Raw genomic sequence first — 26,529 nt, 5'->3', positions numbered from 1 at the left:
GAACCCATGGGTATGGAGAGCCAACTGTGAACTGTTTATAACGTCTTTCCTGCTGTGCTCCAGGACACGTGTGTGTTTTACCCTGGGTCCCAGCACCTAGACAGAATTGCTCTGAGAAGGGAATAAGTGAAAAAATGATTTGTAGAAAGCAAAGGATCCTTCCTGTGCTGCTTCTTCCTGTGCTGTCCTCGGCATCTTTGCAGGGATGCAAAACCAGCAAAAGGCTAAAGAGTGGAGATGCCAACAGATCTGTGAACACTGCCTGATGCCCAAAGGGAAGCCTGCCCCTTTAGTCTCTCCCTAATCCATCTGCCCCTACCCCCAACGTTACAACAAGAAGTGACAACAGGGAGTCTCACTTAAGCACTTTTTAATTTCTCTGTTATTTGGTTTTCTACTTTGGTACGTGGTAAATATGACCACATCTCACACGGAAGCTGACACACCTCGCTATGACGCGTCCCACAGAGCAGAGCCCGTAGAAATCAGCTGCGCGGTTTCGCTTCACCTGGCTGTCATTGCTAAAGTCTCTATTCCTAAGAGCACAACAGAGAACAGGGCTTGAATCTACAGATGAACAAGGGCAGGGTGAGCAACAGCCAAGTCTGCCGGGCTGGACAGAGACCAAAGACATGGGCTCCTCGGTAGCTGGCTGGCTGTCTGCGAAGACGTGAATGACACAGACAGAGAAGCCACATAAAACCCTGGAGACCAGGGCAGCCGGAGAAACACTCCACAGCTACAGCCCATCTATCAGACACCTCTGGCTTTCTCAGCCCTGAGAGATTCTGAAATAAACACAAAGGCCCAAGATGGCTTAATACCAAAGCTGGTGGTACCTACATTTGGGCCTCAATCACCATATGGGTAGGTTTTATCTTGGGGCTCCTGACAGTCTCTCTCCTGGGCAGCAGAGCCAGCCAACCCCTAACATCCTCCATGTCCCCAGGCAACCCCACAGCAAGACTCAGACAGGCTCTAAAATGTTTTGCCCTCAAAGGCCTGGAGATTGAAGGCAGTATCCAGAAACTTCTTCAGAGACACCAGGTGAGTGTTCCTGTTCCCTGTGGCTGGTGCAGCTGCTGGGTCTCGGCCAACATACCTGGAGGAGGAGAGACAAGCTCATGGGAAGGGCTGGGCTGGCTTCACGGCTACCCTAGGACCGCATGGGGTCTATGCTTATCGTCACCCCGCTGCAGGAATGAAGAGCCTGAGGCTCCAAGGGGCAAAGTCAGTGGCCTAAGATCAAAGGTAGGAGATCTGAGACATGCAGGAGGTTCTCTAGTTCGGTTCTGGCCTCAGAACACACACAAAGGTTTGCTCTCCATAAGGCCCCACCGAAGAGGATCCCTAATGGGGAAGACGCTCTGTCACTGACAGTCCCAGAGCCAGCAGGGACTAGGGCGCCCGGCTCCTCGGTTTGCAGTACGACCCAGAGAAGGGCAGTGGCAGGTACCGGGCCACACAGCAGATGGGGCAGGGCAGGCCAGGTGGGGCCCCGGCAGACGCGAGGGGTGGGTGGCGAGCAGCCCCCGCACCGGCCTTGTACCATATGGGCCGCGCCCGGCCCAGGGTGGTCATGAAGCGTGGGCTGATGTAGTCGTAGTAGCCCATGTTCTTGTGCTCCTCCTGACACCACACCAGCTCCACGCCTGGGTACTTCTCTGCCTCTCGCTTGATCAGGTCGAAAGGAAACGGAGAGATCTGGGGCAGGGCAGGAAGAATGAGGGGCAGAGCCAGGGGAAGGGGGGCACGCCCACAGACAGGCCCCCCCCCCGGAGAGCAGCCACCACCCTCCTCACTGGCTCCAGCCCTGGCACGCTGCCCAGGGCCAGGGGGCTGGCGATTGGGCCCTGCCCACCAGGCTGGGCAGCTGAGGGGCCCAGGCTCACCTGCTCGAGGCGTGTGATGGCCACGCGCTCGTCCAGGCCCTGGCTGCTCCGCGCCTTCACCAGGTCGTAGAACACCTTGCCCGTGCAGAAGATGAGCCGCTGCACCTGCCCAGGAGCCCGCGCCGCAGCCCCGTCCTCAGGGATCACCCGCTGGAAACTGGTTCCTGGGGACCCACAGGGCATGGAAGGGGCGTCGGCCCCCAGAGGGGCCAGCGCAGCCCGGGAACCAAGTCCACGCTCCTGGCTCCTCCAGGCTCTCCTTGGCCACCGAGCCAAGCCCCAGATTGAGATCTGCAACATGAACCTCCTGAGCCAAACAACAGAACAGGAGATAGTGGACCCTGAGACGTCCCAGGGAGAGGAGTGGAGACAGCAGCTGCAGCCAAGGGCAAAGCCCTGGGAACACCAAGTTTAAAGTGATGCGGGGCTGACGGGGAGAGCCCCTGGAGGGGACAGAGAAGGTGATATCACTTTCCCATCTACAGAATTGTTGTCTGTCCCAGACCTGCTCTCCAGCCAGTCATGCCCACCTCCCAGGCACACTCGATTCCCCCAGCCATCAAACTGGAAAGTAAACCCTGGCACGGCTCTTCCTCCCTGAGCCCCAGAGCCCAGCTCCCAGCTGGGTCCCACCCATTTTTCCTTCCTGGTCTCACGCCAGGTACCAGAGGAAGCTATTGTGGGGTCACTGCATCCCAGGTGAGGACCCTGAGGCAGAGGGTTCACGGGCTGCCAAGCCCCACCAGCACCGAGTGTTCAGCCCAGGCAGTCCAGCCCAAGGCCAGGGCTCTGCACTGCTGGCTCAGCCACTGGCCACATCGGAGGAGATGCCTACACACGCGCAAGCGAGGACGAGTGCCTGCCCACGCCACTGAGGTCCCCGGACCAGCTCCTGTCCCTCCCCTACAGCCCAGGACCGTTTTCCCAGACAGCTCTACTGTGAGCAGCTTCAAGGCCCTAAACTGGCCCCCCTTCATCCTCCACTGGGTCACATCTCAGCTCCAGCACCAGGGCTGAGAGGCCTTGGAGGGGGTGCCAGGTCCCCAGGGCCAGTGACGCCTGTTGGGCTCAGGAGTGAAACCAGTGGATGAATGACTGGCACTCGGCCTCCCATGAACCCGCAGAGCTGCGGCAGGCCTCCAGCCTCTGAGCTCTTCCGGCGCAGCCAGGCCGGCCCTCCTGGGCAGCCAGTGCACGCTCCTGACCCTGGTGCTCAGCCCAAGTGACCCAGGCAGGCCCAGACATCTGGCCGCCACACCAACCTCCCAATCCAGCTGCTGGCAGGGACCGTGTCAGAAGCTGCAGGGCTAAGAGAGCCACAGAAAGAGAGGCTGCCCCATGGGCCGCCCTCAGCCTCCTCCCCAACCTGCCCAGGCACATACCAGACACCATGTGGTCAAAGCTGGACTTGGCCTCTGGGTGCCTCAGCAGAGATTTGGGTGTGAAGATGATCAGCTGGAAGGGAAACACGGTGGCTGGCTGCCGGCCTGCCCCGACTCGGCCAGGGCGCCCTGCACTCGACCCCCGCGTTACCCCAGCGATGACCCGCGCGGGTGGCTCACCGGCTTGCGGAAGGGCAGCAGGATCTGCCGGCGCAGCACGTGGAAGTAACTGGCCGGCGTGGAGCAGTTAACCACGATCCAGTTGCAGTCGTAGAGCTGTCTCACCTCAAAGTCCTGCGTGAATGCCTGGAGGGACAGGGCGCAGCTGGGAGGTGACCTGCCTGTGGTACCCAGATCCTGGCCCTGTCAGGAGCAGCAGCGTGTGGCCCTGTCCTGGGGAGGGGCAGGGAGCGGGCAGTACTCACAGGGTAGGCATCTGAGTCGTCATTGCTCATCTGCAGGAACCTCTCAGGCCTGGCTGAAGAGTGCTCTGGGCCCTGGAACAAAAGCCAGATGGCCAGGCTGGCCAGAGTTCAGGGGGCTTGGGGGTCTGTCTCACGAGATGGGGACCTGGGGCTCAGGGCAGGATCTAGAGCGCTTCTGGAGGAGATGCCTTAACTCCAGAATCTGAACCACAGGAAAAAGGAAGGAGTGTGGGACGAGAGCAGGAAGGAGGGTCCAGCCAGAGCCAAACGTGTGAACACACAGGGCAGAAGGAAAAGGTGAAAAGGCCAAGTTAAGATGCTCTTTCTCTAGAACGTTCTGCCTTGCAGCAGGGACCATTTGCTGAGTGCTTCCTGTGTGCCAGACATCATTCTACAGACCTCACACACAATAGTCTCTGTCTTGAAAGCAGCTCTGTAATGTAGATGAAGGTGAAGGGCGAAGATATTAAGAAGCAACCTCAAGGTTACTCAGTCAGCAAGGGGCAACTGCAAACCCAGGTCTGACTCCTCCTCCTACCCTCACCCACATGGCTGCTCTGCTCCATAAGAGCAGCAGGACACCCCGCTGTCCTCCAAGCTGGCTCCCCATGGGACAGGGGTGGCCTGCCCCTCCCTTAGGGGCAAAGCCCCGCGGACCCACAGCCACAGGTACCAGCCAGGCCAGCTCAGCTCCTCATCCAGCCTGGCTCCAGGTAAGAAGCCAGCTACCTCTACAACTGGGGGACCTTGGGCAGTCACAGGACTTCTCTTTACGCATGTGAAACGGGAACAGAACCGATCTTCTGGTGAGGATGCCACAGGATAATACATGGCATGGGAAGGGCCCAGCACCACGAGAGCTGGCTCTGAGCAGTGCTGACCAACCCCTGAATGCACGACCGGTCCAGGCTGAGCAGGCCATCCAGTGCGGCCAGGCAGTGACCAAGCCCCGCCTGCGCTCTGCCTGGTCAGGCCACACAGCCCACAGGGTGGGGCCTCACGATGCGCTCCCTCCCCTCCCCTGACGACCTGCATGTCTTGCTTCTCCCCAACATGTGACCCCCCAACAACAGAGGTTCAAATCTCAGTGGCTAGCCGTGTGGCCTTAGGCAGGCTCTTCTACCTCTCTGCGTCTCAGCTTCCTTATCTGGAAAGTGGGAACAGGATCTGCCTCTTTAGGCTGTTGTAAGGACTGGAGGAGCTGATACACAGAGAAGGTTTTAAACAGAGCTGGCACACAGCAGGCGCTCGGACACGTCCGTCCCATCTCTGACCTAGAACAGTAGCGTGATCGGCTTCGATAGTGCTAACACAGACCCACGCAGGCCCCACCTGCGTCCTGTGCGGTTCCAAGGGGCTGGAAGGCACACAGCCCCCTCGACCCTGCAAGTGGCCGAGCGTCCAGCCACCCTCTTCCAGGCCAGCCCTGCCCTCCCGTGGCGGCTCTCACCATGCCCTCCATGCCATGGGGCAGCAGCAGCACGATGCCGTTGTGTCGAACCCACTTGGCCTGACCCGTGCTGATGAACTGGTCGATGATACACTGGGCTGTGTTGTGGAAGTCACCGAACTGAGCCTCCCAGAGCACCAGGGCGTTGGGGCTGGCCATGGCGTAGCCCAGCTCGAAACCTACACAGAAGACACTGGGAGGTAGAGCCTGCCCCGCGCGGCCACCCAGGGCTGGGGCCCCGGCCAGCCCCGGCCCATCCTCACCCACCGTCCCTGCCCTGCCCATCCTTCGCTGGAGGCTGGAAGACCCGGGGACTCCATGGGACCAAAGGCCAGCATCTCCCTTTCCGGCAGCTGACAACAGGCCCAGAGATGTCAACCTCAGCCCTGACCTCACGTACAGCTGGCTTCACCCTTAGCTAGACTAGGAGCCAAGTCCAAAGATACCCTGCAGGGGCCTCAGGGGCCACCTGCCAAGGAGTCCCCCCAAAATGAGCAAGGGTGCAGGACCAGCCCCAGAAGCTGCTCCCCAGGAGGGGTGGCCAGTATCGGGGGTTCCTGCTTCTTGGAGGAGGCAGGTTCAGAGGAAGCAGGCCAGCTAAAGGTTGAGCCAAGGGAGAGTTGAGGGTGTAGTCTGGGGAGCCAGAGCCTAGGAAGAGCCTAGTCTGAGGACGGGGCCTCTGGGCGCGGAAGATGAGGCAGGTGAGGAATGTGGTGGTGGCCAGGCCAGGAGGCTTAGGGCCAGCCAGTGGCAGTGGCCCCTAGTGGATTCAATGGGGTTTTTGTCTGAGCCCAATGATGCCACCCAGGGACAGGCTCTGGTATCCAGAGTCCCCATCCAGGCAAGACTGACCCTCAACTGCCCTCTGAGGGCCAGATGGGACAGGAGCACATCTCTGATGTGGCCTCAGGTGGAAGCCACCCAACCACTGTCCCTCAGGGCTGTCCCATGACCCAGGTCCACCCGGGGGCCTCTGAGCTCCTTCGGCCCCTCCCAGCTCCAGATGCCCTGAGGGGCCAGAGCCTCTCTGACCTGCAAGCAGAGTTGTGACCCACCCAGGACTCCGTACTCCGAGAGGGAGCTGTTGCACACAGTGTAGGGGGCCTGGTCAGGCCACAGGTGGTTCATCGGGACACACGTCCTCCGGTCGACGTCCTGATCGTGAAGAACGTGGTGCCGGTGGCTGGAGAGACAGACCAGGAAAGGGTGGGAGGCGGTGGGCCGGGCAAGACACCTGGCAGCACCCACAGGCTGGCAGCCGCCGTGGAGAGCCAGAGCCATCTGGCCCCTCCTCCGGGCAGCCTCCCCTCCCAGCGGCACCCGCCTCACACACGCCCTGAGGGTGTTGGAGCACAGACATGAGAGTCTCAGCTTCCTGCATAAGGAGGGTCCCATGAGATGGCCAGGCCAACCTCCCAGGCTCTGGGTGGAACCCGAGGCCCTAGGAAGCCATACTCCAGGGGCACTGTCCCCCTGGCCCCCTGCTAGCTCCTTCACCACTCGCCTGCCTTGCCCAGGATCACAGGAGACAGGAACTGCAGCCCATAAGGAGGGGCCCCTGGCTGAACGCCAAGCCTCACGGGGACTGACAGGCAACGGAGGTGCAGTGGAGTGGGCCCCTGAGCCCCGGCTGGAACAGGGCCAGCAGTGATGAGGGACTGAGACAAGGGAGGGATAGCCTACTGAATTCCGGGAGCCACATCTCCAGGACTCACTAACATGGCAGAGACTGAGTTGAGATCCCAAACATCTGGGGTCCCAAACAGAGGAAATGTGAACTCTAAACTGCAAACAAGAAAGATGGCGGTGGGGAGTTGGCTTGACAGTAGTTCAAAGGGAGACAAAGGATCTTGAGGACCACTGATGACCACAAGACTTGACACCAACCAAGAGCTTACGCAGAGCAGTCAGCTCTGCGTGCTGGCCCCAAGGGGGCGGAGAGGAGGCCCAGGAGCTTTCAGATGGCCTGGCTATCTGAATAAATATTTCTTTGAGCTATTCTCCATTTGCTCAATCATCGGTGTTCCAGATCTATTCGAAGGGCTCAGCCAATCAACTGTTAATCCCTTCTGACTCTGAGATTTTCCTTCCTTAGTTTTGAATGGTGGAGCATCGGGGTAGAGCCTAGAAATACCACGTCCATCTCCTCAGTGAGGCACGGAGGCAGCTCATTGTAGCACCTGGTCCAACAAGGAAAATCCTTTAAGGAAGTTCAGCAAAACACACAAAGAGCAAATCAGTCTGCGGACACTGGAGTTAACAATCACTCGCATTGCCAAGTTATTAACCTGTCATTCCTGAAACGTATCCAGCCTTCAAGCTTGGGGAGCTGATGAAGAAATAGTGCTTAGGACACCAGCAAATTTAATGTTCAGGAGTATGTATAGATCAATGTGTACCAATTTCCAGTGGCCCTGGACCCTCCTTGATTTGCCACAAGTGAGTGGAGCCGTGTGGAGGCAGCTTTCCTGCCAGCGGGCGTCGGGAAAACACAAGTGGGCCTTTCCTGCCCGGTGGTCAGTGGTTGCGGCTTTTCCTCCAGACCATGACACTCGGCCAGGGATTGAAAAAAAACTCAGTTCTAAGAAGCTTTCCTCTTAACCCTCATTGAAATGATCATCCAGAGTCCCTGGGCGAACTGAGAGACCCGCAGCACAGCTGAACTCCAGCTCTCGTGCCCACCGGGCCTGGGCTCCTCCGCCCCCAGCCTCACCTGAACGTGCCCCTCTCCACGTCCTGCCCGCTGAGCCGCACGTGGATGCCCTCCTTGAGCAGTGAGCCGAAGGCCATGTACTCGGCCAGGGCCCAGTCCACCGTCCTCCTCCTGATCATGTCTGCACGGCCCCGCAGGATTCGAGAGAGGCCTGGGGGCGGGAAGGGCCAGCCTGAGGGGCGCAGGAGCTTGGCCACCTCGCCTGGGACAGCTATGGTCCCCATATTCACTGTGGACCGCTCCCCCCAGCCAGGGGCCCGGCAGGGCGCAGGGGACCCCTCCTCCAGCCCCACCACTGCAGCCAAGGTACTAGGCTGGCCCGCGCGTGTGTTCCCACCACCTCTGTCCCTGCGGGAAGGAGGAGGTGAGCGTCGGCCACGTGCGCGTGCCACATACGCTGCGCAGGGGACATTTCTCCAATGAAACGCAGGTACCGACTTTCACTGCCTTTCAGGTGAGAAGACAGGCTCAGAAGAGGGAAGTCATTCACTCACCCTCATACAGAAGGTGCTTGGATTTGAGCCCAGGCACCTGGCCCAGGCTGGCCTGCCATTGGCCCCACACCCACACAGACCTGCTGTGACTGTGCACAGAGCCAGTGCCCCAAGACACCTGGGCTTGCCCCCGAAGTGGTGGAATCCTCTCGGAACACCCACAGCCTGCTCAGAGGGTGCACGGGGGCCCCACTACCACCACGGGGGCTTTTCAGGCTGCCTGAGTGGAGGCCACAACAGCTACAGCCTGGAAGCACACCAGTGGCCACCTACTAGACCAGGGTCCCCCCCATCATCTGTCCAGTTTGGCACACTTGCCCCCCAACATTCTAGACCCAACTGCCCCCTCCACGGGAAGCCTTTTTTTCCCTGCTCTCCTCCTGTCTGATCCAGGGGTACCCCTAACAAAGGCACTGGGGAGACCCAAGGTGTCCATGGAGGCCTGTCAGCGGCACTCACTGGGGAGCATGGCACCCACATCTATTCACCTGAAGAGTTATTATCACAGATCCCTCACGCGCATGAAGCAAGCACGGAGAGCTCAGCTGGTCTACCCACAGCCAAGCAGGGATAAGGCTGGGCCTCCCTGACCCCTGACACCACCTTCCTTGGGGCCTGATGTCTGGGACAGTGGCCCATGCCAGACAGCAGCCTCACCCACGTGGATCTTAAAGTCCTCCAGGGGCACAGAGCTGGCCACTTCACCAATGTGGGTCAGCGTGTCCTCGGGAACACCTGTGGCTGGGCACGTCATGCTCTTGGGCTCCCCATCCATGTTGAAGAAGCCTGAGAAGGCAGAGACTCTGTGACTTCTGGGAGGCGGCGGGGCCTCAGTTCCCCGGACCAGCCCATCTCCCTAGGACTCAGAGGCCTGCCTCTCCCACAGCCCTAGGGGGCTCTCAGCCACACGCTGCTCACTCACCAGGCCAGGGAGAGTCCAGCCAGTGCTTTATATGCAGGATTTTTTTATCCTTGGACCTGCCATATGCCTCCTCACAGATCCGATCATATTTGGCGATTTCTTCCTGAAATAAGGGTGAAGGCCTGGACTGAGGCAATGACACCCTGGGCAGTCACAGGCTGAGTGACCGTGCTCTAGAGGAATGGTCTTTCCCTAACCCACAGGGACGTTATGGCCAGAGTTTAAAGTCCCAGAGTTCAGGGGATCTTGGAAAGAGTCCACGGGATCGCACTCGGCAAGGGACTTGTGGGAACCCAGGAAAGACTCATAGTCTTTGCTCCCAGAGCAGCTGAAAGAGGGAGGGCCAGCATGTCCACAGAAGACACTGGGGACAACCCGGCTCAGGGCCGCCTCCCACAGGAAGCCTTCCTGGACTCCTGCCTGAGGGTGGGCTTCCAGGCATCGCCGCACTGGCTACATCCCACCAGGCTGTAAGTGTCTTTGGTCCTCTGTCCCCCTTGATAACTGGGGCTGCTGGGGACAAGGATGATACCGGCTACTTCTTTAAGTCGCCAGCAGCCAGCCCTGGGCTGGTCACATCAGCAGCCCCCTCGGAGTGTCGGCTCCAGCAAGGTGCTGACGGGGCCCACCTCAAACTCCTGCAGGGTGACTGCGCCCTCAGCTATGAGCTTGTCTGCGTACTTCTTCAGCACAGGCGCCTGTCTGTGGATCTGCTTGTACATGAGAGGCTGCGTGAACATGGGCTCGTCCATCTCGTTGTGGCCACGCCGGCGGTAACAGACCTGCAGGGGCAGAGGGTGGGTCCCTGTGCCCAGGCAGTGTGGCTGACACAGTCACTGCCCACTGGGGCACACCTGGCAGGCTACACCCTTCAAAACCTCACCAGCCCTCATGATCACCCATCACCAAATGCCCCCCGCCACAGGCCTTTGCAGAGACTGTGCCCAGTGGCACTAGGCCTGCTGCCCAGCCCTGACTGCTGAAGATGCTACGGCCCTGGAGAGCTTGGCGCAGCGGGGACAGCCGAGCCCCCGTACCCACCAGGTCTACCACGACGTCTTTACTGAAGGTGTTCCTCCACTCGGCTGCCACGCTGCTCACGTATATCACAGCCTCTGGGTCGTCCGCGTTCACGTGGAAGATGGGTGCGTTGACCACGCGGGCCACGTCGGTGGGGTATGGGGAGGAGCGGGCCATCCGGGGGTCCGTGGTGAAGCCAATCTGCAGAAGGAGGCGGCGCTGAGAGCACAGCTACGGCCGCCTGGAAGGCCGGGGGCCTGGCGACTGGGGAAGGGGTGCCTTTGCCTTGAGGTCCATCAGGCGTGGCCGGGAGGTGATGGGGACATGACCAGGTAACAGTGGGTGACCTTGAAATCACAGGGACAGCAGCAACACCAGGCAAGTCACACCTGCTCTTTCTCCTGCCATCATTTTTATACAGTGGGAGTAGGGAGCCCAAGTTGGGATAAAACCCAGTCTCACCAATTACTAACTCTACAACCTTGGGTCGGGCACTTCAATTCCCAAAGCCTCAGTTTCCTTATTGATTAAAAGGGCTCATTAAATTCCTGCCTCACAGGGTTATACTGTGAAGATTAAACGACTTAAATGACTATACAAATGAAGTCGCTAACCCAGGGCTTTACAGGCTCAGAAGACAAGCTGTCATTAACCACAGTTGCCTTAAAAGCCAAAGCTGAGAGAGCTGTGTTCTGAGACTGGGCCGCATGGGGCTAAAGGCATCATCTAATTTCATATGCGCAGCCTCTGGGGTAGACGCTGGTCACGCCCATCTTCCTCTATCCCTACAGCTTTATCATGTGTGTGTGTGTGTGTGTGTGTGTGCACATACATGCGGGTGGGGGAGAGAAGGACAGAGAGACAGACAGACACACAGATGGATACTCCTCCCAATTCCACAGACCAGGAGACCAGGGCTGAGAGATCAGGCATCTCGCTGAAGTTACGCTCTGCTAAGTGGCAGAGCAGTGGGCTTAGAAGCAGACTGTCCCACTCTGCTCCTCAGAGTGCTGCCTGGATCCAGGAATAGATAACGCTGACAGGGCCAGCATGCAGCCCTGGCCCTCACCTGGTTGTTGACGACAACGTGCACAGTACCATTGGTGGTGTAAGAGGGCAGGTCGCTCAGGTGGAAGGTCTCATAGACCACACCCTGGCCGGCAAAGGCGGCGTCCCCATGGACCAGGATGGACATGACCTGCAGGACAGAGTTATCAGTCAGGAGGGGCCCCCATGCTCAAGCCTGTGCCGCCCAGCCCCAACCCTGAACCTTGGAGTCTACCCCTCGGAGCTCACCCCTCAGGAGCCCAGCCCACAGAACCCAGGGCCTCAGGGCCCAGGAGAGCTCACCTTCTTGCCCTGGGCGTCCCCGCGGTAGAACTGCTCTGCCTTGGTCTTCCCCTGCACCACGGGGTCCACAGCTTCCAGGTGGGAGGGGTTGGCCACGAGCGACAGAGTGATGTTCCTGTTCGTGACTCGATTGATCCGCTCGTGGTACATGCCGAGGTGATATTTGACATCTCCGGAACCCTGAAGGTCGACGTGGCCTGTGATGAAGTCCCCACCATCCCAGACATGCAAGTCCACAGCGGGGCTGGGACATCCCCGGAGTCTGCTCCCTGGGAAAGTCATCCTGTCCCGGGCTCACCCCTGCATCCCTCCCCCAACCCTGGTACACGCCCCGCTTGTCCTCCAGCTGCTCTAAGAAAGGCCGGCGGGTTCCCTGGGTCATGATCCCTTATCAGAACCCCTGCACATTATCAGCGACCATACTCTCCGCATGAATGATGGCACAGTTGGGGACGGGTAAGGCACCCTTAGGAAGGGGCCAACCAGTGACAGTGAAGGCCAAGAAATGAAGGACAGCCCTTCACTGGAGTTAAGACCATGGGCCAGGCCTCTGGGAAAACACTGGAGCAGGACCCCTACTAAATTCCTTACACCAAAGTAAGCAAAAAAGGGCACACAGCAGACAAAGACACAGTGCTGGGGAAACACAACACACTTTATGATCTTAGAGCAAGGAGCCTTTCTAAACAACATGCAAGCCTCAGAAGCCACAAGGGATAAGACAGCCAAAATCTAATATGCTTGTCAAGGGGGAAGAAGATCCATGCACAGTATTAGGGGGCAAAAAAATCAAGCTGGGAAAATACTTATCACACAAATGCAAGCAAAGGGCTAACTCCTTCAATACATAAAGCACTTTTCACCAAGACTCCAGGGAAAAAACAAGCAAAAGCCAGGAAAAGGAATTTATAGGAAAAGGCATGGTTTAAAACCATGGTTTAATATATGGCTTAAAAACGTGAGAGGACACTCAAATTTATAGCAGAGAAATATGTTCAAATGCAGTCACTTCTGGACCTATCACATTGGCAAAGATGGAAAGGGTGGATGGAGTAAGGGAAGGGGGGCGTGGCCTGGGACTCTGGCACACTGCCGGCAGACTCGCTGCTGTCTGCAAGCTGTTTGAAGGGCAATTCAGCCCTGCCTCCTCAGCTTCAGCCACTGCATTTCTCAGACACTATTTAAAAATGCACACACATGTGTGCAAGAACACTCATCCCACCACCTAATGCTCATCAACAAGAGACAGTGGAAACCAGAGGGGCATTAGAAGCCTGGGGAGCTTGGTGTGCAGCTCTAAAATAGTGACAGCTCGTTAAGTGAAACCAGCAAGGTGCCCAGCGGCATCTCGAGCTGCTCACCTGGCCTCTTAAAAATAAAGCTGTGCTGGTCGCCTACGTGTGCTTGCACTGCGTGGAACATTTCTGGAAGTACACACCTTAACATGAAAACTGACCACAGCAGAGACTCCCGGGAGCAGGAAAGCAGTCTCAGAAGGGAAACTCACTCTATGAAATCTTTTCTTCAAGGGATGCTCACATTGCTTTTTCAATTAAGAAAAAAGTAAATTTGCTTAAAGAGCTCTTTGGCCAGGTTTTATAGTTTACTCATGTCATCTGTAATTGCTCACAACCTGTTCTGGGACCAGGAATTTTTATCCTTGTTTTACAGGAAAGGAAAGTGAGACTCAGAGAATGAAGGTGCTTGAGCAAAATGAACGTGATGGCGGAAAGATTATGAGTTGGGAGCCAGCAGATGTGGACTCTAGTCCTGCTCTGGTCTAATGTGCTGATGGTTCTAGAGCAGTCATTTAATGCGGCTCATTTTAACCAACCATCCTCCAGGACTGGGTGCACAGGCTCCGGGGGAAAGGTCCCTGCCCTCACCTTGCTACCAGCCTGGATGGGAAAACAGACAGACAGACACACAATCACACGTACACACAGAATGGAAAAGGTCAGAGCAGACATGGTTCTTCAGGCAAAGGGAGCACAGAGGAGGCACAGACAGCTGTCCTGCCTGGAGAACCAGGAGAGCCATCAAACGGGGTGATGGGCAGGATGTGAGAGAGAGAGAGGAAAGGAAGACAGCAACGTGGCTGAGGGCCCAACACGCATAAAAGCATGAGATACGAGGCCTACATGACATGTAAAACATACCAGGAAGTGGGTGAGGGTGGAAAGCTGTACCCTCTGCTCATCAGTGGGCACAGGAAACTGTCTGACCTCCCAACACTGTGCTGGGCAAACAAGCAAGTGAGGAGTCCCTATGGGCAGGCAGGCAGGACTCTGGGCACAGAGACACAGCCACGTGGGCTGAACTGAGTAACTTCAGGCACTCCCCTGCACCTCTCTGGGCCTCAGTTTCCCTGGCTGGAGATAGCAGGTTGGCCCAGATTATCTAAGGATTCTCCTAGTTATCTGAGGTCAGAGCACTTGGCTCCAAAGCACCTCCGGAGCCTCACACTGACCCCCAGCCTTTCTCCCACTCTTCTGCATGCCTGCCCATCCCGCAAATACCCAGCTCTCCAGGGGCTCTGGTGCCCACACTTGGCACCCACCTCGTCCGCTGCCTCCAGCTTGGGATCAAACTGGCAGAAGATCTGCTCCAGGTCCTTGCGAATAACGTTGGCCAGCACGTTCAGCCTGCCCCTGGGCCAGAGGGGACAGGGTTCTCACCCGGCACAGGGGCCACCTCCCTCAACACACCCCAGCATAACCATGCTCCCTGCCCACCGAGGACCCAGCAGGAACGGCCCTCTGCTCCTGTCTCAATCTGCAAGGCATGTGAGCAGCTCCAGCTGGCCAGCAGACACCCACACCCCTCAGACTCAGGAGGCCTTCATGAGCAGGGAGCCACCCAGCCTCATGGCTGAGTGTCCACTCACCCCCTCCCTGACCCAAAAGCTGAGCCCAACCCAGAATCTTGACCCTAACCTAACGCAACGCAACCGCTCCCACACGGCTGCCCAGCCCAGCCTAGCAGCATCTTGGAGCAGGATACAGACGAGGTGACATTTCTGCCCTGAGGAGTCACCAGAGGACCTGTCCAGACGAGCCTAGGTCTGGTGGGTGGGGAGGGGGGTCCCGGGGGGTTGTGGGGAAGCAGCTAGGTCCAGGGATTCTCCAGTCCAGCCTGAACTTGCCATCATGGGGCAATACGTGCAGGGGTGGACACCAGCCCGAGCCAGGCACGAGGCGTGACTCAGAACTCGCTTCCCATAGCCCAGCGGCAGACGCCAGCCCTAGGCCTGCACATACTCCGGTGTGACCTCCAGCCCCACGGGGCCCCGTGACAGAAGGGCAGCCCTCTTCCAGCGGGCTTCTCTCTTGTTCTGTAGAGGGAGGGCTGTGTGGACACAGGAACCGGATGAGCACCCGTCAGCCCCTTTGGGGAAAGCCCTCAAGCCTCAGAGGCCCCTTCTCAACTACGGAGGCTTGGCCGAGGGCAGTCCTTGGCCCCGAGAAGCCTCCTCAGGCCAGGAGCCCGGGCAGCACCATCAGAGTCCCAGAGCTGCCTGCTGGCCCAGCACCGTTCTCGTCCCGCCCCCGCAGTTCTACTGAAGCCATGCCGTCCTGAAAGCACGGGGTCGTCTCTGCTCCCTCCAGGGCACAGAGCCTGTGAGACAAAGCCTGGACTCTGGGTGGGGACCCTCCTCACACTTCATCCTGATGCCCCAGTGCTGAAGGTGCAGGGGGCTGGCCCCGCTGTGAGCAGCTGGAAATGGGCATGGGAAATGCCGAGGCTTTGCCTGTCAGACAGACAGCACGTCCTGTCCCTGCCCGTTCAGCAGGACCCCTGGCTGCCTTGGCTATATTCCTCATTATCCCACAGGCTCCAGCTGAGAGGTAACTGCCCAGCGGCCAGGCCAGCCTTCCAAGTCTTGATCAAGGTCCCAGGGAAATGAGTGGTCAGCTAGAAGCCAGGGAAAGAGACACTCAGCTGACCTCCAGAGCCCTCCCACCAGGTGAGGCCAACCCAGGCCCATGTGTCCAGGCTCTGCCCTCATCTCACTTTTCTGGGCTGTGCCACTCCACAGGAACCTCAAGTAGGATGGCATAGCCCCTTCTGTCATCTCAGGATTGCTGGGGATGGCGGCAGCATGGGCAGAGAGAAGCTGAGCCCAAGAGAACCCTGTTCCAGAGGCTTTGGCCATGCGCTTGGCTCTTCCTGTGATGAGCAAGCCAGGGCCCAGGGACTCAGAACTTTCCAGACCCCTTTGCCTCTACCCCCGGGTCCCAACAACACCCCTACTCTGACTTTCAAAGCCTCACACCCATCTCAGCTTGCCGGGCCTGGGGGAGAAGCACAGGCTGAGCCAGGGAGGACCCACCTGTGTGGCATCCCCAGGATGACGTTCTCGATCCCCATCTCGCTGGATTTGTCGATGATGGTCTTCAGGGCCGGAATCATGACCTCACAGCCCTCCAGGCCAAACCGCTTCTCAGAAGACCACTTCCTGGCCAGGAAGTCTTCAAACCTGCTTGGGGAGGGGAAGAAAAGGGTGGAGAGGCAGGGGCTCGTGGGGGCTTGGAGTAGGGTGCCAGGATGGGGAAGCTACGAAGTCACGTCTCTCTGCACAGTCCAGGGCCCAACACAGACACCATGATGCCCCACCAGCAAGGAGCATAGGTCTGGGGGAGGCTGAGGCTCCTCCCAGCTTAACCAGAGGCCTCTGGCTGCATCCATTCCCAGGAACCACCTTCTCTTCCCCTTCCAGTCAAACTGCTGCAACTAGCCATTCCACTGTTCTCGGCTCGCTGCCCTCCAACACACGTGCCCTGGAGCTCTCTCATGTTTCAAAGACCTCCTCACGGCTCAATTCAAATTCCAGCCCACATGTCACTGCTCAGGGAGCCACTTTATTCCCAGCAGCTGGGCCAGGGGCTCCTCCAGGGCCCCACGGTCCTGGGCAGACCCAGCTTCACAGAAGTCCAGCTCTGCCCTACCTGCAGGAAGTCCCTGCTGCACTCACTCCACGCAGGGACACCTTTATGTCACTTCCATCCTCGTTCGGTGTCATTTCCTGGAGCCCCACCCAGCCCTGCCTTCACTTGCCAGGTACCTCCTCATCAGCTAGGGCTTGGGATGTCTCAGACAGGCCTGGAGCAGGCCCCCCAGCCACTGGGGCTCCCCAGGGAGGTGCTGGGGGCCTGACCTCATGGAGCGCACTAGCCGGGCCAGCAGGGTCCGCTTCTCCTCGCTGGAGAACTGCATCACGCCCGGGGTCTCGAACTTCTGCCGGATCCACTGACACTGCTCCACATCGTTGATGAACATGAACTCCAGACCAATGTGCTGGCAGTATGTGCTCTGTGGGGAGATGGGCAGCCTCAGGGCCTGGGACAGGAGAGGCAGTGCCCTCCCTCCCCCCAACGCACGCTGGAGAGCTTCATCACGCGTGCCCGACACGCCTGCCCGTGCTCACCTCCAGACGCCTTATGATCTCCCTTAGAGAAAGGGTGTTTTCGGAGCCTCCAATAAAAGTGGTTGTGGGCAGCTGAAACTCCTTATCCAGGTCAGCCTCCCGCAGGTCGTAGAAGGCTGGGAGGCCCGTGGGGCAGAGTCCGGGCAGCAGACAGAGAGGGAGGTGAGGCGCAGGTGAGCCTAGCTGCATCCTTAGACCTCCTACCAGTGCCCCCAGCACCCTGCCACCAGGTCCAGCCTAAAGGTCGAGGGCCCTCGGTCCGCAGGGCACAGGGCGTGAGAGTCAGAACCGAGCTGGCCATCACAAGGAAGGGCCTGGACAGGTGTCTCAAACTTGCTGAGTGGGTGCACCAGCTGGGGAGGATGGAGAGCCCTCCCTTGCAGGGACCCGACGCATAGATGGGCAAGGGTCAGAAGAAAGCCTCTCAGGCTGATGGCTGAGACCCGAGACCCAGGGGCACCACAGGCTCAGTGTCCGTCACTAGGAACAGGCATCAGCTGGCTCGCGTTGCCAGGGCAACAGGAGAGGGTGTCGATTCTCACCCAGTTTATCGATGGTGGTGATTAAGTCTGAGGGCACGAAGGAGTCCAGGTCCGCATCCAGAATGCCCAGGGGGTCCAGCTGGGCCACATGGTGGCCCCGGATCTGGAGAGGAGAAAAGGCCAAGGCAGAGTGGAGCACAGCCGGGCAGACCCCCACCAACACTGAGACTCCAGGCCCCTCACTTGTTTCTGCATGCCCAGCACCCAGGCCCTAGCCGGCCTGTGGGGCCCCAGCACACCAACTGAGGTGGCAGGAGCTCCACTTGGTTTAAAAGTACATCATGCAGCTTTCAGAAACAGGAAGGGACACATACACAAAACTAATTACTATGGTGCTATCAGTAATTGCAGAACTCTTAAAGCTTCCCAAACGCCCATCAGCAGGACAGTGGCAAATGGATATGGGAAACTCGTGCAGCACAGAGCTGCTCAGAGGAGTAAGGAAAATTCCTAACTGCTACAATGAGATTGTCGCCACAAGATATTCTTAAGCAAAGAAGCAAATTATATAAAAATGTTTGCGATAAACCACCTGTTATCTAAGAAAGGAAAGACAAAAGTAAATATATACACTTGCATATATTTATCTATTTGAATGTCTACAAATAAATGTGAGCATTAAAACAATATGTAGTAAAATAATAAAACCAAAAAATAAGAAAAATTATTACCTACAGGGAAAGGACAAAATAGGGCAGAGTGGCAGGGCTAGAAGCTAGACTTTTAAGACTATATCTTGCCTTTGGAATCTTATAAATATTTTATATCACTATAAAACAAAATTAAGAATTCTGTAAAGCAATTATCCTTCAATTTAAAAATAAATAAATTAAAAAAAACAAAATTAAGTTTTAAAAATGGAAAGTAAGATAAATGAATTAATGCATCCATTTTGTGGCATAACTATATAGAGAGGAACTATTCCAACTGACTAGCAGAATGCTCCCCAAAGGCAAACAGGACTGCAGAAATCAAAAGATCATAAATTCATTTATATTACCAACCAGAAGTGGTAGTACTAGAGTTGTATCCTGAGCTTGTCATGTATGGATTATGAGAAAAATCAAATATGTCATTGTATTGCATCTCTGAGAACCTCTATTTTTGATATTTTAAAAATGAGATGGTGATATAAGATGGACGAGGTCAAAGACAAACCCTAAGTCCTATATTTGACATGTATAGAAGCATCAGTACAAACCTATGAAGTATGGTATCTTTAAAAAAATACATATTTCCTGTCTCTAACCATCAAAAGAACCCAAAAGTCACGTCCAAACCAATAACAGCAAATACTCCCTCACTCCCTGGAGAACTGGCTTATTAGAAATTTACAAGATGAGCTCAAATCATCTTCTCCTACCAAACACCACTGAGGCTGGGAATAGGACACATTTTGAGCAACAACAAGGAGAATATCTGTAGCAGGCTGAAATTCATCAAATGTGTTTAAATCCAAGCATTCATATCATACTAAGAAAAAGAAGAAAAGCCCTTATTTGCCATATTTGGAAGATGCTAGGGAACCAAATCATAATTTTGAAAATCCATCAATAAAAGGAAAAACAATCAAGCACTGACCCTACCTTCCCTACACAATTTGTACCTGAGGCTAAATGAGCTAACAAAGGAAAGTTTCTCCCCATGGAAATATTTCAGGTACCAAACAAAGACAGAATTAGACTATCACCACTTTTACCGCTCCTAATGACTTAATGCACCCAGGAAATAATTATCCTTAGCTACTAACTGATGAAGTGCCATCACCACCAGGAAGCTGATTTTGCAACAAAGAAATCAAATCTATGTTGGGTCAAGCACCTAGATATAACCACCACTTTACAGAAATTACATGGGACAAAGGATCAGATAAAGTGATACCATGCGGATGCAATCAGCAACATCCAGACTCAAGAAAACTCTATAGGACAAACAGGGAACACAAAAAGAAATGGAGAAGAACCTGCAGAGTAGAGAACAAGAGCTGAAGAGCCATGTCAACATCACACCCTGTGGCTTTATTTGAATCTCGATTCAAATAAGCAGAAAAAAGAAATCCTAGAGACAAACAGGCACAAATGAATACCAATTGGGTATTTGATGACATTAAAGATTATTACTATTTTTAGCAGTGATAATGCTATTATGCATATTTGTAAATTTTTAAAGGAGGCTTTATCTCTGGAAATACATCCCGAAACGCTCAAGGAATGAAATGAAACGACATCTGGGACTTGCTTCCAAATAGGCAGTGGCCTGTGGGCGGAGCCGGAGGTGGGTGAGATGAGTCAGGAGCGGCACTGTAATGACGGGCTTGAGGGTCTGAGACATGATTCTCCTGCACTCTATATGTTTGCAAATAAGCAGCAGCTTGGGTTTTTTTCCAGTACTGTATGCAGGTGAGTCAAACCAGAGCTCAGCCCCGAGTTGGCCTGTGAGGCGCTGCAGCCCACCCCGTAAGCACTCAGCATCAGGCAGATTTTTATCAAGCCAGCACAAAGTAACCTTCCTGAATCCAGAGACCAACCTGCTGGAAGGACTCTGGTGCTGTGATCTCAGACAACGAAAGACCAAAGGCCCGCTGCAGAACTGAGACTCTGCTTGGAAGATAAGGCCCTCGGGCCACACTCTGAATGATACTTTATATTTCGTATAAAGTTTTATGTTCCTTGTTCTTCTTTTTCAAAGTCAACAGTTAGATAGCTTCCTGCCTATTAGCCAGCCAAGACAAACGTCATTACCACCAACGCCGTTTGCTCCCAAGTGGCCCACGATGCATGGGTCCTGAGGCCAACAGGGGAGCCCGATCCTGTGCACCGTCCTCCTCCACCCCAGCACAGCCGGCACACCCTGGGTGGGCAGCTGCCAACCCACGCAGAGAGCCTCATTCAGAGGCAAGGCGCCCTTCCCGTGTGCTAAGCCTCCCTCTCCCCAACCGGGTCCTGCAGCGGCTTGTGCGGCACCCTCCCACTCAGTCGCTGCCAGGATGCCCTTACCCTTCCTTCTGCATGTCTTCAAGACAAGTTCCTCTTATGAAATACCTTCTGCCACCGATTCCCAGAGAGATCCTAAATGATTACATTTTTATGGTGTGAACACCCAGAACAGCCCTCCAATTAGTCCTGCTGAGTCAAGACCAAGAGCAGGGAACATCATCAGGACTCTGACATAGCGGGGGCCGAGCCTGGGAACCCAGCCACGGGAGCCTAAGTCTCCAGGACAGAGCAGGTGAAGGGGGGGAGGGCTGCTTAGTGAACGACTCATTCATTCATTCATTCGTCCCACAAACACTGGTTAAGCCCCTGCTGGACATCAGCCCTGTCCTCTCGGAATGCCCCATCAAGAGGAGAAAACGGACATTAACAAGGATCAACATATTCACCTTTCAACACTCACTGAAACTGATCACCCACTAAGTACCCCTCCAGGTACTGGGGCACAGTGGTGTGGGAGATAGATAACACTCCATGAGAAAGACCACAAACAAACCAGTCCGAAGGGAGATGGCAAGCGATGTGAATGGTAATGTGGCAAAGAGCAGGAGGGGGGTCAGAGCCACCCACAGAGGGCTCGGAGAAGGCTCTGAGGTGGCCTGGAGCTGAGCCAGTCTCCTTGTCATCAGCGCCTGCCACACGTAGGAGCCTGCGCCCTCCAGTCGCTCACCTGGTAGGCCCGGATCAGGGACTGCACAGCCAGGTGGGCTTCCACCAGTTTACTGGTCTCGGTCCGGCTGGATGCTGCCGGCCTGCTTTCCGAGACAACAGAACCCTGGGGCTGAGCCAGGCTGTAAGAGGCTTCCTCACTGGCTTTCCGGAAGAAGCTGTCCCAGGACTGGACGGGGGCAGAAACAGGAAAACAGCCGAGTTAGGGACTGAGAGTCGTCGGGTGTGGCCCAGCCTGGGACCCCAGGGGACACTGGTCTTTCTTCATCACTATAGCTCTCAGGACCTTCCTAAGACCCTGTCGAGGGATCCCTCTCAACCAGCCCAGGCCCCCATCCAGAGTCAGATCTCTCCAGGACCCAGCTTGGTAGAGGACTGGCAGGGGAGTTATAAGTTGTGATCCAGGGGCTTCAGGTATGAAAGAGACTTCTATCCCTGGGACACACTGGGATTAGAGGCAGCCTTTGCAGAGGGCAATGTGGCAGGCAGGTCCTCAACACTTTCAATGTATGTATCTTTTGAGCCAGAAATTCCACTGCCAGCAATTTATTCTACAGATGTACTTGGACAGGTGTGCCTACAGGTACAAGGATGTTCCCCGCAGGACAGTTTATAAAAATGGCAGCATAAAAACAATCTCAGTGGTGATCAATAGGAAACCATTTAAATAAATGGTAAATTGAGATTCTGGAAAATCATGTGGTATTTTTTTAAAGATGCCTCTTTTATTATGGATGTGGAATATTGCCAAGATATGCTGTAAAGGAGCAAGACAGAAGACGATGTATGGTTTGCTGCTCTTTGTGCAGAAACAAAAACCAGACGGACAAATGCACCGGCACCTCCGTGGCCCAGCAGAACACACAGGAGACGAGCTTTCCTTGGCATCCTCCCAAACAGCACCGGTGGGAGGCTAAGATGGCACGCTCCCTGCGGGAAGCAACTGGGCAACATCTGTCACAACTACGTGGACAGATGCCCTCTGACCCAACAACTGCACTTTGTGGAGTTTCTCCCACAGTGAGCTGCACACACTCGAGGTGATGAGTGCAGAGGCCATGCAGTGCACCAGGCACGGCAGCCAGAGACGGGCATCGAGCCAGACGCCCGTCCTTGGGGGTGGACGCGGCACGTCCATCCAAACAGTGCGACGCTACACAGCTGGGGGAAGACGGGGCTCTCGAGGTGCTGACGCTGAGAATCTTAGAGACGCTGAATGAAAAAGCCTGCGGCCAAACGGTGGACACTGCGTGCCATATTCTTGTGTAAAGGTGGGGAAATCCAGAATTATGTTTGCAATAAGTTTATCTAAAGAAAATCTGAATAGATACAGAAGAAATTAAGAATAGACTGAGGACCAGACAGGGAGGAGTTGAGCGGATGGAATGGGAGGAAGGCGTTTCACTGTAGAACTTAATACTTTTCGTTTTGAATCATGTGAACGTGTTCCTTCCTCTGAGGAGTGTGAATGGAGAGAGAGCAGCTTCACTTTTTACTTTTGCCCTGGCAACGGATTGTATTTTTTCATTTTCATTATTATTATTTTTTACCATCACTGTGTACTTATTTCACCCGCTCAGTGTATATATATATATATATATATAAACGTTCCTGCTCCTAACCACAGGACAAGCGGCCACCTAACACAGTGCAGCGTGACAGAGGGGAAGTGTGTCTGAGCCGGGCATCATCTGGGCGTCTCAAGCCAGACCACCAGCCACTGGCTGGTTCAGCAACAGCAGAGCAATGAGCTTTCCTCACCTAATATGAGGACCAGCTCTTTCACAAACAAAGACAATGGTGGACCTGAGAGGCAAAGAAACTACCCAGGGTCCCTCAGCAGGCAAGCTGCTTCTCCCCGCTGCCCCCTCCACAGCCCAGCCTCAGGACCGTCTCTCGCACATAGAGGGATGCCAACCTTGTGTACACTCTGGGGGTTTTCCAACCAGGCGAAGTACATCTCCTCCATATAACTGGAGCCTCCTCCAACTCCGCTGCTTGCGAAGGAAGCTGGTGGCCCAGACGACCTGCTGCACCAGCTGAACGTCTGGACTCCGTGTGGGGCCAGGAGCCTTGAGGCCTGTGTCCCAAGCCGGGACGGCAGCAGCCTCAGCTGACTCATCCTGGACACAGGCAATAAAACAGAAGCGTAAACCACAGGACCAGATGGAAGGAGGCTCCGGCAGCCACTTGTCCATTCACACGGCATTTAGTGGGCCTACTGGGCAGGTGACCCTGGGCTAGGCAGTACAAGACAGAGAGAGAGAGACAGTCAGCCAGGCAGGGAAGTCCTTCAAGGACTGGGTGCACCATGCCTGGTCAGGAAAAGGCCAGAAGAAAGGGCTCTGGCCAGGCTGTGCTATCTCAAGGCCCATGGCACTGCTGGATCTCTGGTCATTGAGACCAAAAGTGACAAGCGATTCCCTTGATCCCACTAAGCCACCTGCTCTTCCCCAGGAAAAATGCAGGAACAATGGGCTTTCAGGAGTCTATGTCTATATGGGGTGGGGGCCTTCCTCCCCCACCCCCACAGAAGACAGGGATTCTAAGAGAAGAGCCTTCTCTTAGAACCTCTGTTCCCTCATAATACCCACCAAAACAGTCGTAAGCAGAGCTCCCTTGTCTTCCCCAGCACTGCCCGAACACAGAGCAGCTCCCTCTGAATACTTGCTGATGCCCTTCTGAGCAGAGAATCCCAGCCTGTGAGTGGGGTGCAGCACCAGAGCCACCCCACCAGGGGCCATGCAGGCAAGAGGGCTGGCTTCCCCTTGCATAACTCAATCCCAGAAAGTGTACCTCCCTGCCTAGGCTTGGCCAGAAGTCAATGCCCCTGGGGCCAGGTGTGCCCAGCCCACAGGGTACTCCCCTCCCCACCAGTTCAACCAAGTCTCCAGAACAGCTGGCTGGACCTTCTATTTTACAAGGAGTCATGTTCCAGGGCAGGGCAGGGCACCCCTCCCGGCCCATCTCCTCCCCCTTTCCCTCCAAACTGACAGGAGGCAGAGGGAAGCGGAGGGTGGTCTCCTTGAGTGAGGGACAGTGGGCTCCTGAGGGCAGCCAGCAGCAAGTCCAAACAAAGGAAAATTAAAAAGCAAAACTGCATTGCGCTGCAGGGAGGAAGGAGATGGGTTCAGCTGGAACCTGAGTCCCAAGTGCCGGAAGCTTCCTTTCCACACACTCAGCGGCCTGTCCAGCCCCACCAGCCCAGTGACACTGGGCTTTAGTGAGGGTTGCCAGGGGCTGGCTCTTCCTGGAGTGGCACCCTCCAGGTGTGGGCTGGGGCCACCCTGGTCAGAGGGTCAGGGTGCCAACCCCTTCTCAATCTCTAATAGCCCCTGAGACCGGGGCAAATACAGGGTTGCTGCCCCTGCCCAAACGGCCATAGGGCCTAGGCGCTACTGGCCTGGAACATCAGAAGACTCTAAACAACCCAATGGGGAAACTCTAACCTCCGCATCCTAAGGTGAGAAAGCCTGACAGCAAGATACCCATTGTGGGAATGAGAATAAGAGCACAGTGAGCGAGCACTGACCTGGGGGCAGGCACTGTGCTCCTCTATCCCTTTCAACAGCCTCAAGAGGTGGGCACTTCTATCGTCCCATTTTACAAATACAGAAACAGAGGTACAGTGAGGCTAAGCTGGCGAGTGGTGGGGCCCTGTGGTTCCAGAGCCCGTGCCCCCCTCACTGCCCAGTCGTGGTGTAAACACAGAGCTGCTCCCTGCCGGCAACCACTCCCACTGGGAAATGGGATGGCTTGGGGCAGGGGGGTCGGGGTGGGGGGCTGCCTGTGTCCTGCCCAGCCCAGCCCAGCCCAGGAACACTGTGTTTTACAAATACTGAGTAATCGGGGAAGCCACTGCACATTGCTGTGGCCTCCACCCAGCCTGACAGGAGGGCAGCCAGCCAACCACCCCTGCCCCAGCCCCAGCAGGGCTTGGGGATGCAGGAGCCCTGGAGGTTCTGGGCACAGAGTCAGCCTCAGTATCTGCAGTCAAAGTCCCAGCCTGCCCTGCCCGCTCAGGTGAAAGGGAAGAGCCCAGCTCAGCCTCCAGTGGACTAACAGGCAGGTTGCTCTGGACAGGTCTTGGTGGTCTCCTCCCTAAGGACAAAGTAGTACCATCCCCACCCCCACCCCCACGCCCAGAAGCATAACAACTGCAGAAGCCCTGGCCACCAGGCCTCTCTCACATAAGCCTCTGCCTGGGCTGCCCTGCTGAGGCCTGCTCTGCAATATGCCCATTGTAGAGACTGGTTAACAGATCCTTCCCCAGACCCTGAAGCCGGGCAGCAGCAGAGCCTAGACTCACGCCCCTGTCGGCCTACTATGGCGCCCTGTCCTGGGATCTGGGTGGCCTTTTCTCAGGGACAAGTCCCAGCCTTAGTTTACTGAACCCAAGAGAAGGTCAAGGAGGCAGATCTTGTGGTAGGAAGCAGGGTAGAAAGGGGGTGTGCTTATTTCCTTGGCAGAGATGGAGGGCCTGAGCGAAAGCCCAGGGGTGGGAAAAGGACAAAGGTAAAAGGGGCCTGTCCTAATATGCTGCAGGATATGTGGGGAGGGGATGCAGGGATCCCCCACATTTCCCTGAGAGATGGAGAAGCAGTTCTCAGGCTGGCTGCCACCTCAAGCCAGTCTTGCCTCTCTCAAGGCCTCAGTTTCCCCATTTGTGAGCAGAAACCGCGATTAAAGCCGTATATAAGGGCCCTGCCCACCTCCCGCCTCCCCCAACGAGGTCCTGAGACTTCGAAGCTGCCTGCCTGTCCTACCAAGCACATAACGCTATACCATCCCCATCCCCAGCGCTCTTCTCCGCAGCCCAGGTTCCTTCAGGAGGGAAAGGGCAGTAGGCCCCTCCCCAGGCCACGAAAGGCGTGGACAGTCTGCAGTCTTGGGCTAGAGACCCCACGCTGATGTCTGAAACCCCACCGGTAGAGCTTCGCTCCTTTACGCAAAACGTTTCACAAGAACTGCACTCGCAGGGTCGGATGAACGCGAAGGGCTGGAGGGTGTCCTTGGGGAGGCCGCAGCCAGCTAAAGACGGAGCCAAGGTCACGCTCACTCCTCCCGCCTCACGGCGCCCCAGGACCCGGGAGAGAGGAGCAGAGGGGAGGCCCGAGAGACCCCGAGAGCGGAGGAGGCGCAGGGACCTGGAGGGGAGGGGCCGCCGCGCTCACCCGGCCGGCGGGGGTCGGCGCGGCAGCGCGATCCAGAGGCTGCGGGTCAGGGGGCTGCGAGCAGATGATGCGTAG

General features: G+C 56.2%; 1 protein-coding gene across 1 annotated transcript; it reads right to left on the bottom strand.

Annotated features, from left to right (window-relative positions):
- Positions 1 to 352: 352 nt before the first annotated feature.
- On the bottom strand, positions 353 to 26,529 carry OGDHL (oxoglutarate dehydrogenase L). Its single transcript, XM_040242838.1, has 23 exons — positions 26,455 to 26,529; positions 23,199 to 23,403; positions 21,282 to 21,449; positions 17,619 to 17,721; positions 17,077 to 17,192; positions 16,807 to 16,961; positions 15,982 to 16,128; positions 14,209 to 14,299; positions 11,649 to 11,828; positions 11,368 to 11,496; positions 10,320 to 10,499; positions 9,908 to 10,060; positions 9,279 to 9,381; positions 9,014 to 9,142; positions 7,863 to 8,013; positions 6,205 to 6,332; positions 5,150 to 5,328; positions 3,700 to 3,771; positions 3,455 to 3,580; positions 3,275 to 3,347; positions 1,893 to 2,056; positions 1,550 to 1,704; positions 353 to 1,102 (listed from the first exon to the last, which is right to left on the bottom strand). Exons 2-23 carry the CDS (start codon positions 23,400 to 23,402, stop codon positions 979 to 981), a joined length of 3,030 nt encoding a protein of 1,009 aa, XP_040098772.1. The 5' UTR covers position 23,403; positions 26,455 to 26,529; the 3' UTR covers positions 353 to 978.

Source organism: Oryx dammah, unplaced genomic scaffold (assembly GCF_014754425.2).
Source record: "Oryx dammah isolate SB20612 unplaced genomic scaffold, SCBI_Odam_1.1 HiC_scaffold_6, whole genome shotgun sequence".
Taxonomy (NCBI): domain Eukaryota; kingdom Metazoa; phylum Chordata; class Mammalia; order Artiodactyla; family Bovidae; genus Oryx; species Oryx dammah.
The sequence above is the reverse complement of the archived record's forward strand: the minus strand, read 5'-3'. Positions and strand labels throughout refer to the sequence as shown.